A 14,753-nucleotide genomic window follows, 5' to 3' on the forward strand; every position below is an offset into this window, starting at 1 on the left:
TGCGCTACCTTGGCCAGTATGACCAGCACGAAATGAAAAAGAAAAATTCTTATACAATTCTGAGAATGGAGGTCTATTTCGTAGCTTGGAAGAAGGACAACACACTATTTCCTCAGTAGTTTTTATTTCATCGTACATACTGATACACAGATTGAAAGCGTAACAAAAACGAATACCACAGCCAATTGATAAAAGCGATGTCACCTAAATGGTAACTGCTGACAGACTATACTGTATTTATTTATTTATTTTCCCTCTCCCTACCCAGCAGTTTCCTTTCTGAAGTCTGATTGTAATTTCCCCATTGCGGGACAAATAAAGGATATTTTATGTTTAATAAAGGTTTTAAGATTGCGGCAGCGACATCCTAGAATTCATTCACTTAACATGACTTTCATATGGAAAAAAAATTGCTTTGACTTGTCAGCCACAAAGCATCGCAAATGTGATGGCGGTTCAACTTTGTTATTTTGCATGCATCGTTTCGATTAGTATGAAATGAAGTTGGTGTGTCTCCCTTTAGCTCATTTTTTCGTCACATACCAGTCAGGCAGGAAGGAATAAGAGGAGTTCCTGTGTACAGTGAAGGTCACGTCACTGAGTGCTTTCCGGGAGAACAGATACACCACGCTGGAAGACCAGAGATGAATAGTTTGAATGGAGAGGGAAAAAAACTGGATCATGCTATTCCTGAAGAAATTTCACGTGAATGCTGAAGAGCCAGTGATATCTCGAATTAGGTACCGTTATGTAGAATTTGAGAATAAAATGAATGAGGACTTTATGTCGTGCCCCGGAGTTAGGTAAAATCTGTAATGATAATTGCACACACGCGTGCACTGACAAGCAATCCTCTAGATTTGTAAAAAAAAAATATTCGTGATGACATACCAAATTTTGAGAGGATTTTTTTCGGCCTGGTGCCAGCGATTCAGCATTCACACAAGTGAAAGAAAGTATTTGAACTGGGAACTCACTGAGGATCGTCTTCGATCACCACACGCTTGACAAAAGACAGGAAGTCGCTGCAGAAGTTCATGCAGACTTCTGGCTTCCAACCCAAGTACTCACCCTGCACAAAAGACAAAAAAGCACATTGTGGGCCCGCCTCTCCTATAAAACAAGAAGTACTGTATACCTGAACCAGCTGTGGAATTTCGGCAGTTCGATAAGTCCGCACGAACACGACAAGCCCATCGTCATTCCTGAAGCCGACCACGATGCGAGGTACTCCGAGGAGGAAAGACTGTGCCCACCACTTGAGCAGCTTGAACCTGATGAGAAGAAAATCCCAGAGACCACTCACAAGAGGTCGCTAAATCTCCAAATTTTGTCTTGTTCTATCGAGGTCAAAGTACACTTGTGTCAGATGACATCCTTCATCCTTGATGTCAATCAAAAACGTGAAAAAGCCAAGACTTGGAATTTGCAGTGAGAGTTGAACGCATGACTTGATGTCTCTGCTATCTGACCACTTTCTCACAAAATATGGAAAATCTGATTTTGTGGCACCTCTGCGATTATTCTGAACCAACCTGCGGAACTTGCTCCGCTGTTTGTCTGTGTATATCTCTCCTGATGTCTTGAGCTCCACATAGCAGGCAGGAGGAGCCGGAGCGTTCGGATCTTTGTCCCGGCAGTCCACCTCGCCGGAGTACAGAAGCCTGTGGTCCGAAAGACAAGTTCGGACCACGCTGTAGAAGGCCTCATTGAAGTTGACCACGCCAGTCGAATCAGGTACGCCGTCAACTTTGTCTTTGAGTGTGGGGGGAGGCAAACATAGCCACCATTGTTGCTAAAATGGTCACCAGTATTGAGCAACTGAATAATAATTACTCATAGAGTAATCCCTCTTATATGTTCACTATTTAGAAATTCACCTATTCGCACATGAAAAAAATGTGCCGTAAAATGTCAGAAGACACCGCCAACGTCCTTTCTAAATGGGAATTGGCGTGTTTCTGTTAGTTAGTTTGTTTATTGAGCATATATAGTACACACAATAACAGATTGACAAAAGGCAAACAAAAATTATGAAAGGAAAATACACCTTTTGGTTTGTATATATATATATATATATATATATATATATATATAATTATTCTTCCTCCTTTTTATTTCAATTTTCTCATATTCATTATAATTAGCATTTCTTGAACACAATTGATAAGTTGATCAAAATCCAAAACAAGAACAAACAGTTCTAATACTATATTTTATCAATATATCAAATTTATCTTCTTAATTCTGATTCATGTAGTTTTTTTGTACTCATCTTTTGAATTTGTTTTTGAACTCCTCCAACAATTTACTCATTTTCAGGTTCGTTTCAAGCTTATTCCACAGATTGACACCTATTACTGATACACACCTTTGTTTGATGTTTGTTCTTGTTCTGGATTTTTTGTATTGATTAGTACCCCTTAGATTATAACAGCTCTCTCTAATTTCAAAAAGCTTCTGGATATTTTGGCAAAGGAGATTGTTATGTGCTTTATACATTAATTGGGTGATTTTGAAGTCAACCAGGTCGTAGAATTTCATTGTGTTGTCAAGGAATTATGGCAAAGTAATACATTTTGAAGAGAGACAAGCTTTGTGTGTTCGGGAGGAGCTAAATTTAGCCTGGGTTCTGCGTGGAGGTTAGCGGAGTTTTCAACGTATCCAAGAACTTTTTACTGAAGATTATTGAACATCAATCCTCTTCAATCCTGTTTTTTACGCCTCCTGAAAACGATGGCTGTGGATTCATTTGATCATCTGTGTACATCTTTGGCCAGGATTATCAATATAGTGTATATTGTGACCACTCAGTTACGGGTGACCTCGGCCGTGGCTTACGACATGGAGAGGGATGGGCTCTGCCAGGTCAGAATGCCCAAGAATCGCCATGATGAAGAAGACCACCAAAGACCCCATACCGGCTCGGTCGTCGCCCGGGTCAACAAGGACCGCGCCAGCTGCTTTACACCAGGGCAGAGGTGTCAAATATGCTACTGGTGCTGTGAAAACAAAGATACGTGCCCGAGAGGACATTGTCATTGGCACATGGAACACCAGAACGCTCTTGCAAACTGGTAAACTTGAAGAGCTCACTCATGAGATGAGCAGATACTGCTGGAACCTTCTGGGCCTCTGCGAAACATGATGGACAGGCAGCATAGGCGAAACAACTATAATGGAAGGTAACAAGCTGTACTATCGTGAAAAACAAGACAAACACGAAGAAGGCGCCGGCTTCCATGTTCACAAAGACATTGTGAACACTGTTTTGGGTTGCCGCCCAGTTTCAAGCAGACTGATCACCATCCAGCTAAAGGCATCCCCCTTTCACATCACGGTCATTCAAGCCTACGCACCGACTACGGACTACAGTGATGAAGTTATTGAAAACTTCTACAACCAGCTACAGGAAATCATTGATAAGACACCAAAAAAGACATCCATGTGGTACAAGGTGAACTGGAATGCCAAAATTGGAGAGGACGCACACATAAACTGGAGGGGCACATGCGGACCCTCATACAACCAGCTGACGAATGACAGAGGTCTCCGACTCCGAGAGTCACCGGACCCCTGCTGGACCCTCTCCAGTTTGCCTACCGGGCAAACAGGTCTGTGGAAGACGCAGTCAACATAGGTCTGCACTACATCCTCGAGCACCTCGACAGCACAGGGACCTACGCAAGGATTCTGTTTGTGGATTTCAGCTCTGCGTTCAACACCATCATCCCGGAACTCCTCACCCCCAAACTTCTCCACCTCGGTGTGTCCCCTACGATCTGCCAGTGGATCCTCAGCTTCCTGACGGGACGGACACAACAGGTGAGACTGGGAGCAACAACATCATCTATACGCACCACCAGCACTGGAGCCCCACAGGGATGTGTCCTCTCTCCACTGCTCTTCTCTCTCTACACAAACGATTGCACCTCAACAGATCCAGCTGTCAAACTCATAAAGTTCGCAGACGACACCACGGTCATCGGTCTCATCAAAGACGGCGACGAGTCTGCGTACCGCCAACAAGTGGAGCAGCTGGAGCTCTGGTGCAGCCGACACAACCTCGGGCTGAACACGCTCAAGACTGTAGAGATGATCGTGGACTTCAGGAAACATTCTTCTCCACAGTTGCCCCTCACACTATCCAACTGCCCTGTGTCAACCGTCGAGACCTTCAAGTTCCTGGGAATCACAGTCTCCCAGGACATGAAGTGGGAAGTCAAGTCAAGTCAAGTCAAGTCAACAGTATTTATAGAGCACTTTCAAACAGCCATCGCTGCATACAAAGTGCTGTACATGGAGCAATTTAACATGCACAATAAACAGTAAGACAAATCGGTAATAAAGGCGGTAGAAAGCACCAAACAGTAAAACCAAGAACAAATCTAAGTCATGCTGAGTCGAATGTCAACACCATCTCCATCCTGAAAAGGGCCCGGCAGAGGATGTACTTCCTGAGGCTGCTGAGGAAGCATGGCCTGCCACAGGAGGTGCTACGACAGTTCTACACGGCAGTCATCGAATCAATCCTGTGTTCTTCAATCACGGTTTGGTTTGGGGCCGCCACAAAAAAGGACAAAATCCGACTTCAACGGACAGTTAGGACGGCGGAAAAAATCATTGGCACCCCCCTACCCACTCTTGAGGACTTGCACACTGCAAGAATCAAGACAAGGGCACGGAAAATCCTCCTGGATCCCCCGCACCCTGCCCACCACCTTTTCCAGCTACTCCCCTCAGGCAGACGCTACAGATCCATGCGCACCAAATCCAGTAGACACTTAAACAGCTTCTTCCCTCTCGCCATTAACTCCTTAAACAGTCACTGACGTAGTCACTCTTCTTGCACTACAAATACTGCTACTGGTTACTCTAAAATGGTTCAATGATTTGTTGTTTACGATGATACTAATGCAGCGTGTTATACCGGAGACAAATTCCTTGTGTGTTCTACATACCTGGCCAATAAAGATGATTCTGATTCTGATTCTGAGTTTGCGGCTGCCAGCAAACTGGTCATAACAAACACACTTGGTAAGCACAAGATTTCTAGAAGGTGGACCTGGCACAGCCCGGGTGGCCAATATCATTACCATCATGGTCTCCAACCGCTTTCGAGCTGGAGTGAACATCGCTCGCACTCGTACTTTCCCTGGTGCTGAGATTGGAAGCGACCACAATCTGGTGATGATGACATTCAAAGTGCGCTTTAGAAAAATCAACAAGCCCAAATTCACAAGGCTGCGGTTCAACCTAGAGAAACTGAAGGACCCAACAGTAAAAGAGGAGTTCCAGGCAATGATTGGAGGGAAGTTGGCACCACTGACGATCCTGGATGAGAACGATCTCGACCTAGAAGCAACTGTGGAGGCATTCAACTCAATAGTAGTTGAAACCGCAAGCAAAATCTTCGGAAGACATCAGCGCCCCAAGAAACCCTGGGTCACAGCAGAGATCCTGGCATTGTGTGACAAAAGAAGAGAACTGAAGAAGGAGAAGAAAGACCCAGCGGGAGCCAAGAAATACAGGGAAGCAAACAATAAACTCAAGAGAGAGATGAAGAAAGCAAAGGAGACCTGGATTGAACAAAAATGCACGGAAATAGAGGAGGGCCGAGAAAGGAACAACACCAAGAAGGCCTACCAGGTGATGAAAGACCTTACCGTTGAGAAGCAAGCAAGACCTACGAGTATCCAGGACAAGGCAGGTAAATGCCTCACTGAAGACAGAGAGATTTTAGACAGGTGGACAGAATACTGTTTTGAACTTTATAACTACCAGCTCAACGGAGACCCAACGGTACTGAATTGCCCTGTGCCAACAACAGAAGAGGGCTCACAATCCATCCTTAGAGAATCCATCCTGAGAGAAGAAGTCGAAGCAGCAGTAAAATCACTGAAACAAGGCAAATCAGCAGGTCGTGACAACATACCTGCGGAATTAGTGCAGGCAGGAGGAGAGGCAATCATCACCGCTCTTACCATCATTTGCAACAACATCTGGAACACTGGGATATGGCCATCCTCTTGGACACAGTCATTGATCATCACTCTGCCCAAGAAAGGGAATCTTCAGCACTGTAACAACTCCCGCAACATCAGCTTGATCAGCCATCCAAGCAAAGTTATGCTGAAGATACTGTTGAACAGACCGAAACCCGAAGTTGAGACCATCATTACGGAAGAACAGGCTGGTTTCAGAGCGAAGAGAAGCACCACAGAACAGATCTTCAACCTGAGGATAATCTGCGAGAGATATCTTCAGCACCAACAACACCTCTTCCACGTATTCGTCGATTTCAAGAAGGCCTTCGACAGAGGAAACCGAAAACGGGGAAGACAGAAAAAGAGATGGGAGGACAACATCCAAGAATGGACAGGATTGGGCCTGGCAGAGTCCCAAAGAGCAGCGGAGGACAGAGACTGGTGGAGGAGAGTGCTGGCACAGGCTTCGCAGGCGCCCCAATGACTTTTACAGAAGTCAAGGGATAAGTGAAAAAGTGAGGTACGATGATCCCTCATTATTTCGCGGGTCGTTTATCGCAGCTTCAGTGCATCGCGGATTTTTTCAAACATATAAAAAAAAATTTTTTTTTTGGAAATGTTTTTTAAAAAAATATACATGGAGTACAGTACTGTATATGTTGCTCTATGTGACTCGCTGTTGTTTTGCAGCTTCTCGCGGACCGTTTCCGGATTTGTTTTCTGTCAACAGGTTTGTACAATATTGTGGTAGTGATTGATCTTGTGCTCTTCCATTTAAATGTGCTTATATGTTGAGTGTTTAGAGAACCTAAAAGAAAAAGTGCCATAAATTCTATAAAAACATGCCTTGGGCATTTTTTCATTTAAGGTATTTAGAAAGGGTATTTCTATGCTGCGGATTTCACTTACAGCATGGGTTTTTTGAGCGATGTAATATAGAGCAAACAAAAACATTCCAACACTCCCGACTACAAACCATGCAAGTCCTACCTGCGCGCATGTGCTGCTCAAACTTGTACCCCCAGTACATTTTCTCCTCATGACTCTCGGTGTGGTTCTGTCGGGCCAGGTATGCACTCGCAGTTTCCACTTCATTGATGTAAAATACTCCTTGGAACTTGGTGACGGCTAGCGACCACTCAGTTTCACCATAGAAAGGTGTGCAGAAAACTTTAGTCAAACGGCCTCGCGATGTTACGAAGTCAAAGTCAGCTAAAGCTCTGGGGAGAAAAAAAATGGAAAATGTTATTGGTGTCAAAGCAAAAAGTCGGGGTTATGTGGTGCCTTGAAATACGAGTTCAATTAGGACCATGAGCTCGCTCGTGACCGAAAACCATATTACCCCATTGAAATGAGTTGCTTCCCTTCAATCATTATTGTGCTGGTGTCACTTTGCCCACTTGGGGGCAGTATAAAACATGCGATATAGGATGTACATGGAGACGGTAACAGCTTTTCATTGAGCCGCATTGATAATTCAGGCCTGACCGAATTTGATTCTTGCAGAATAAGGTTCCGAACGGCCCATTCATGAAAAAAAAATGTAATGAGTAAAATAACATTTTTGGTCCCTTGACATGGTCAACTATAAAAATATGACTCAATACTTTGTCCTCAAGTAGTTGTTTAACTTTACAGCTGAGAAAACAACGTTAAAAATTGGCCTTGTTTGTTAGTTTGGGGGCGGGGGGCGTTGAACGTCATTATCTTTGTCTTACATTGAAATGTGTTAATGCATAAAATAAAAAGATGATAAAATATCGAATATCGTCCGGCTGATTAATTGGTTGGGCCTTTGTGATGGTCATTCTTTGCCTATGATAAAGGAATATACACTTTTGAATGTTGTTAGATTATCCGTATGGGTACACTATTTGTTGTTACTGCGTTCAAATATCAATTGGTTAAAGCACCGTGAGACTGATGCCATTCATTAGCTTGTCAATGGAGTTTTTGCATCGCTTGTTTGCATTAAGCTATGTGGACTTAAGCAACGTGGTTGTTATAAATTGATTAATCTTTTTTTTTTTTTTTTTTTGGACAGTAAACTTCCGTGAGTAAAAGTGCTTAACTCTCAAAATTTTTGCCCACAATTCTCAAGCGGGGAAAAAAATAATTGGACGAACGACTGCTCATATCTCACATCATCATCACTCATATCTCAAGGCATCTCTGTCGTAACTTACGACGACACGTATGATGCAGCCGTCCTCTGCATGAGTTTCGACTTGTTGGCCAAGATCCATTTCAGGATGTGTTCCAGAGTTTTTTTGACGTTCTCATCTCCTTTTATGTCGCGTTCACTGTAGCCATTCCTCAGGTCAAAATTTGGTGTCTCGTCGGGTTCCACAAAGTATCTCATCTGACTTTTGTCATGGTGGAATCCCCACTCCGTGTCGAGGGAAAAGGAACCCTCCTCCACTCGCTCTTTGAACGGAGGCGAGCATCTTTCGTACGGCTTCCTTTTGGTACTCAAAGTCGCAGCGTACATTGTTGTCTGAAAGTGAGGGAACCCCAAATGAAAAAAAAAACCGGAGGCTATAGTTAAGAATTGAAACACTGATCAGTTGGACTGGTGCATTTAAAAGTTTCAAGGTCAAATTAAGTTCACTTGTAAAGGTTTTAGCGCATTTGCGGTTCATCCCCAAATCCAATAAAAGTGTCGTTTTATTCAACAATAGAGGCATTCTAGTCCAAGTGTGAATTTACTTAACATCCTGAAGCTACTTATTCACTAATAACTGTGCTTTAAATCAGCGGTCCCCAACCTTTTCTGCCCCACGGATCGGTTTAATGACAAACAGTATTTACAGGGACCGGCCTTTGAAGTGTGGTACAACAAAATAATATGATATGACCTGCATTTGTCTCCTGGCTGGGCCTTTTCCCCTTCCCAAACAAACTTTCTAAAGACATTTGTTTTTTTACTCATTTTGCTAGCGCCTGGGTGTCAATTAAACGGTAACCTATTACGGAACCGAGAAGCGCGCCTTGACCTGCGCCAAGAGTGACGTACTATAGACGGATGTCACGGAGGATCCTGTGATTTTTCAGATTCCGAAATGAATAAAACTGAAGTCGTGCAAGTTATTTTTTTCTTTCTGTGCATCCTGGTACCAAATGAACCACGGAGCGTTACCGGGCCGTGGACCGGGGGTTGGGGACAACTGCTTTAAATAATAACTGAGCATTTTCATCTTCACATCCTGGATCAGTACCGGTGGACCTCCATTTACACCCACTGAATATTCATTGCCAGATTTTCAGAGCTTTTCACCCCAAGCATTTGTCTGTAAATGAGATCAAATCATGAAGCAAGAACATCATCCAAACCAAATCACACCTATTTGTTGAAACTAATGATTAAAAAAGTATATTTGATTAATTTTATGCTCTATCAACACAAATTCAAGCCCATTAAAAAAAAAAAAGTCTCACCTTATCCGGGAACCGAGTGTGAGAGTGTGACGATCCCAACAGCACAGTCAAGACTTGTTGCCTTCACTTGTTTTTTTTTTCTGCTCAAGTGGAAGTTTCGGTTTAATTACTCATGAATTCAAGACACCACAGGAATCATGCACTGTTTCACTTTTGAAGGAACAGTGCATATCTCTTCAACACACGCATACACACACACGCACGGACGCACCCATGCACGCACGCACACACACACACACACACATCCACACACACACACACACACTTGCAAACTGTTTTTGCCCCGTGAGGCAACTTCAACCCCCCAGGTCAACCAGGTCATAAAATTTCATAGTGTTTAATTTAGAGCTGTCAAACAATCAAAATATTTAATCGAATTAAAAACGCAAATGGCATAATTAACTGTAATTAACTCAAAATTAATCGTGATTACTCACACATTTTTTTTAATCGTTTCTGAATTTCCTTTCATATTTTTTGTCCTATTTTTTCCCGTTTTAATGCTCTCATCAACATGGAATCATGGATCAGTTCTCTATGTGCAAAATGCAAATATTTACTGAAACAACGATTTTCAATTTTACATAAACATTTTTCACTTGGAGCAGTTATTCACCCATAATCTCTCACACAATATTACTGTCTATCAACAACAGTGAAAAAATATTTTGCCACACAACAGCTCCTTTAACAGTTCTTTTTAGGGAGTCAAAACAGAGCAATATAAAATTATAAAGTGCACATCTAAGGTAAACTAGTACTCAGCCTATAGTGGATTTAAGACATGGTTGCATATTTCGTTTTTCTCAAGTTTGCTTTGAACAGCAGTCAGACTATATGTTGATTCTGTTGGTCCTTCTTGCATGGAAGTCTCTCTACGGTTTTGTGTAGACATAATTTCGGATGACTACACTTGGTTCGAGGCACGCACAAGACTGGAGACGTTTTATTTTCAGTATGGTCGCTACGACTGCACCGCTGAACTCTCGACATGCCTCAGCGCACCGTCACGGTCAGACGAACACAGAGAAGCTCCGCCCACTTTATTTATATGGACACGGAACACTGTAACCTTCCACACAAAATAGTTCCAAACAAGTAACAATCGCGTCAGTGGCATACATCGTATTCGACAGGCTACCTGCTCTTGATGAGCTACCAGAGGCTCATCAACCTAGTCTCTTATTTCTCTCCCGAAACAGTGTCTTCTCCCGCTTGGTGTACCTTAGCCTTCTCCGCTATGTACAATCTCTGTACACACAGATAAAGTAGCATCCATTTTTCAGGCAGGTGTATTTTCACACATTCAGACCCTTTTTTTCACTATTCTGTAGCCGCTTATATTCTTTGTGTGTCTGTGTATGCATGCATGTGTGTGTTTTTTTAACTTTTCAAATTTGTCTGTGTCCCAAACTGAAAAGATCATTACTTTCCAGGGACTTGAAGGGTAATGGTTAAGTCAGTTTCATGGACCAAAACCATGTCAAGATTTTCTGTCAATGAAAATATTCCGACACAACAATACATTTATGATCTTTTTAATCATTTGACACAACCCATTGATCTATCCAGCCATCTTACAGAGAATGTCTAGTGACAGCTTCTTGGATGACGCAAGACAAAAGGCTCACTGATACTGCAATTAGTGTTCTTTGCATTCAAGTTCGTCGTCGTGTGTCCTCGTTGAGTTGCATTAAAACAAGAAAAATGTAGCAAAATTTTGATTTAGAGTCTTTGCTGAGTGTATCTGGGAACTTCACAGGCGAGAATCTTCAGCTCATTTCCCTCACGTACCAGTCTGGCAGAAAAGAATAAGAGGAGTCCCTGTGGACCGAGTAGGTCACGTCACAGCGAGGATTCCAGCAGAACAGATACACCACACTGAAAGACAGAGAATATATTTTAAGAAAGCATTCCGTGTGCCCTGCTCAGGCATTCATCTACATTTTCTCGTTTTACAAAAAAAGATCATGTTAATTTTTTTTTATATACTGTATAACTTATAATGATTGGCGACAAGGTAATCATCAATAAATGTGAATATTTTCAGAAAGTACTTGTAATTATTTGCACTAAAACAACGTCAAAAATTTGGAAGAATCGTTATTTACGGCTCATTGGGCCATGGATATGCTGGGAACTCACCGGGGATCGTCTTCGGTAGCCACGCACTTGACAAATGTCAGGAAGTCGCTGCAGAAGTTCATGCATACTGTCGGCTTCCAACACCTATCCTCGGCCTGCTCCACAAGACGCAGACGCGTTGTTGCGATCGTTCGGTTCACGTTAAGACGCGGCCAGCTGCAACGCCTACCTTGATGAGCCGTGAAATCTTGGAGATGTGGAAAGTCTCAACGGAGATAACAACTCCGTCATCATCCCGGAAGCCCGCCACGACGCGTGGGACTCCGGGGAGGAAGGACTGTGCCCACCACTTGAGCAATTTGAACCTGATAAGCAAACAATCCGAGATCTTAATCCAGGGCAATCCCTAAACCAGTAATCGGCAATCTTTAGTGAGCCATGGCGCGCATATTTGACATTTTTCACCGGTAAAAGTTGCTCCGCTGTTTGGGGGTAGAGATCTCTCCGGACGTCTTGAGCTCCACGTAGCAGGCGGGAGGAGCCGGAGCGTTCGGATCTTTGTCCCGGCAGTCCACTTCACCGGAGAACAGCAGCCTGTGATCCGAGAGACGAGTTTGGACCACGGTGCAGAAAGCCTCGTTGGTGTTGACCACGCCGCTCGAATCGGGGGAGCCGTCCATCTTGCCTTTTAGAGAGATGTAGTGTACGTTTTAAAGGCAAAGGAACTTGTGACAAAGTATACCAGAAAGTGACCCTAATGAGGGCTCGTCCTAGAGAAAATGAATGGTTGGGTTGCCAAGTTATCACATTGAATGCCATATGTGATAATCTTTTTTATTTGGCCTTGGAAGTCTGTTTGCACTACCCTCCCTTCCCATGTAAATGCAACTTCCCTGTAGATGCTAACAAAGGAAACATGATACTGGAGGTGTCTGACCATGAAAAAAAAAACAAAACGATCAAACGTACGTCCGTACCTGCGCACATAAACTGCTCAAATTTGTATCCCCAATACATCATTTCCTGGTGCCTCCCGGTGCGAGTCTCTCGATCCCGGCGAGCGGCATCCGTTTCCACTTCGCTGACGTAAAGGGTCCCCTTGAATTTGGTGACGGCCAGCAACCAGCCCTCTCGTGTTTCGTAGGGCGTGGTCAGAAGTTTGGTCAAATGGCCTCGCCACGTCACAAAGTCGACATCGAAACCTCTGCAAGGGAGAGTGAAAACAAACCAAAAAAAAGGGTAAGTGTGGTTGACGTTGTTGTCGTCTCATCCCAATTGTGGAACTTACTGTACTGTATCGTCACACACACTGTCAAATATCAAACAGGCAAAGCGAGCGTACTGAAAGGCTATAAGGTATGATTTTTTTTGCCATGGCATTGCGATTAATATTAAATTTGTGCAATGCGAATTAAGCCGCAAAATCCACCCATTTTTAGCCATCACAAATGTGATGTTATTTGAAGTCATCAGCAAGTGACAAAATGGCTGCCCCCTGAAATGGCTAAAAACGGGTGGATTTTGCTGCTTAACTCCTATTCCACAAATGCAACATTAATCAGAATGGTGTGTTTGGACTGGTGAAGGCACATAGTTGCAAGAAAATTTGGGGTGTGACTTCCCCTTTAATACACGACGTCATTGATTTAAAGCATAAAAACATGATGCAAAAACTGTTATTAATTACTTCCATTCTATGTAACTGTTAGTGTATGTTTATAATGTGTGGTGTGGAGTTCTATTTTGAAAATGTCCATTCATTTAAAGCAGTGTTTTGAATTATGATTGCGGTTGTGGAACAAATTCAAATCATCAAGGAAGTAGTGTGACGTCGGTCGGATGGCAAATAAATCTGCAATTCCCACCTCTACTTACGATGAAGATGACGCCTCCGCCCTCCGTGTGAGCTTCGTTCTATTGGCCAAGATCCATCGGAGGATGTGGTCCAGCTTTTCCTTCACACTCTCATCCCTTTTTATATAACGTTCCCCATATCCATCCCGCAGGTCAAAATGTGGGCTTTTTTCAGGTTCCACATAGTACCTCAGCTGCCTGCTGTCATTGAAGAACCTGCGTTCAGAGTCCAGAGAAAAGGAGCCCACTTCGACAGGCTGCTTGTACAGGGGGAAGTCTCTTTCGTAAAGGTCTCTGCTGGTGCTCAAAGACTGAGCGCTCGGTGGCATTGGACGAGCTGACAGCCAGGACTGGTGCTGCTGATGGTTTGGTTTGGAAGATTTATATCTTCTGTCATTTTGTTCATTATCATCTCTCCATCTCTTGCATGTTTGCCGCTGCTGTTGAAAGCTGGAATTGTGGGAGCGGTGCTGGTTCATGCTTGCCTGATGGGGAGACAGAAGAGGGAGTACATGAAATAACCTAAAACAGTGATCCTCAATTGGTAAATTGCGAGGAGCGGATAGGAAATTGCAGTCAACTCCAGGGTTGTCCAAACTACTCAACTTGGATGAATTAGAGTGGAGACTTAGAAAGTCAGGCCATGTCAACCAGCATCAGTGTGTGACCGCACACATTTGCTGCTTGAAAGATGATCAAAAATCAACCCAAACACACTCCTAAACCTTGTGGAAAGCCTTACAGGAAGCGTTGCAGCTGTTATTACGTTAAAGGATGGGCTAACATCATTTTAAAACATAGGGATTCAGAATGGGATGTCAAATTGAGTCAAGGCAGCTGAGCGAGTACATTATGGGCATCCAATAATAATATTGCATTTGAACGTGTGTGCATGTGCACTCAACAATGATACACGAAATTATGAACAACGCGGTTGAAAAAAAAACGCTGATACTGTAGCATGTTATGTTGTTGTTGTTGTTTTACGCCACTTACCTCATTTAGGAGTACCAGAGTCGGTCATGCTGAAACACGACTCAAGAATGCTAAGTAGTCAAAATTTTCCCGATCTGTAATTGGGATTAGTCGGAGCTGCATAGGAAACATGAAAAACAAGAAGAAAGGGCAGCTAGCAAGCTAACTAGCGTATATAGCGATCCCCCAAAACAGCGCTGTTCCTGCTACGCCTTTAGGTCTAAAAAGCGGCCTATGCAGTCATTATTTGTCGCTAGCGCCTGTTTCGGAACCTACACCATAAGGCTCAATACCGGTCAATACTGTTTGTTGAAATATGCCCAAATAAACACAACAACACAAACTCGGGAAGTGCAGAGACCACTGTTAACCATTGGGGTCAGTATTGCAATTGGAATTAGCTGGATGTCAGTT

The 14,753-nt window shown here is 43.3% G+C and overlaps 2 protein-coding genes across 4 annotated transcripts; both read right to left on the reverse strand.

Annotated features, from left to right (window-relative positions):
• Positions 1–498: 498 nt before the first annotated feature.
• Positions 499–9,560, reverse strand: LOC147193254 (decapping and exoribonuclease protein-like). Of its 3 annotated transcripts, XR_015103249.1 has the most exons (8): positions 9,426–9,560; positions 8,174–8,484; positions 6,978–7,207; positions 2,842–3,002; positions 1,536–1,755; positions 1,139–1,274; positions 978–1,072; positions 583–630 (listed from the first exon to the last, which is right to left on the reverse strand). XR_015103249.1 is itself a non-coding variant. In XM_086133525.1 (7 exons), the coding sequence occupies exons 2-7, from the start codon at positions 8,476–8,478 to the stop codon at positions 525–527; spliced, it is 1,092 nt and encodes a 363-aa protein (XP_085989651.1). In that variant the 5' UTR covers positions 8,479–8,484; positions 9,426–9,560; the 3' UTR covers positions 499–524. The 3 variants fall into 3 exon arrangements, 2 of the variants coding, with proteins under 2 accessions (XP_085989651.1, XP_085989650.1); XM_086133525.1 differs by lacking the exon at positions 2,842–3,002 and having other exon boundaries at positions 499–630; XM_086133524.1 differs by lacking the exon at positions 2,842–3,002 and having other exon boundaries at positions 499–630; positions 978–1,274.
• Positions 9,561–10,947: 1,387 nt separating this feature from the next.
• Positions 10,948–14,728, reverse strand: LOC147193255 (decapping and exoribonuclease protein-like). The gene is made up of 7 exons (XM_086133696.1): positions 14,361–14,728; positions 13,386–13,849; positions 12,488–12,714; positions 11,976–12,195; positions 11,740–11,875; positions 11,571–11,665; positions 10,948–11,306 (listed from the first exon to the last, which is right to left on the reverse strand). The coding sequence occupies exons 2-7, from the start codon at positions 13,841–13,843 to the stop codon at positions 11,198–11,200; spliced, it is 1,245 nt and encodes a 414-aa protein (XP_085989822.1). The 5' UTR covers positions 13,844–13,849; positions 14,361–14,728; the 3' UTR covers positions 10,948–11,197.
• Positions 14,729–14,753: the final 25 nt, after the last annotated feature.

This window comes from Hippocampus guttulatus, chromosome 16, assembly GCF_054856545.1.
Source record: "Hippocampus guttulatus isolate MCC_2025c chromosome 16, RoL_Hgut_1.0, whole genome shotgun sequence".
NCBI classification, from domain to species: domain Eukaryota; kingdom Metazoa; phylum Chordata; class Actinopteri; order Syngnathiformes; family Syngnathidae; genus Hippocampus; species Hippocampus guttulatus.

Bases quoted from the DNA above. Each gene is read 5' to 3' on its own strand.
- LOC147193254 (XM_086133524.1), bottom strand. From the start codon at position 8,478: ATGTACGCTGCGACTTTGAGTACCAAAAGGAAGCCGTACGAAAGATGC. The intron at 7,208-8,173 runs GTAAGTTACGAC...TTTTCTCCCCAG, and splicing joins GCTGCATCATACGTGTCGTC to AGCTTTAGCTGACTTTGACT. The intron at 631-977 runs GTGAGTTCCCAG...CTGGTCTTCCAG, and splicing joins GTGATCGAAGACGATCCTCA to CGTGGTGTATCTGTTCTCCC.
- LOC147193255 (XM_086133696.1), bottom strand. From the start codon at position 13,843: ATGAACCAGCACCGCTCCCACAATTCCAGCTTTCAACAGCAGCGGCAA. The intron at 12,196-12,487 runs GTACGGACGTAC...TCTCTCTAAAAG, and splicing joins TGAGCAGTTTATGTGCGCAG to GCAAGATGGACGGCTCCCCC. The intron at 11,307-11,570 runs GTGAGTTCCCAG...TCTGTCTTTCAG, and splicing joins GCTACCGAAGACGATCCCCG to TGTGGTGTATCTGTTCTGCT.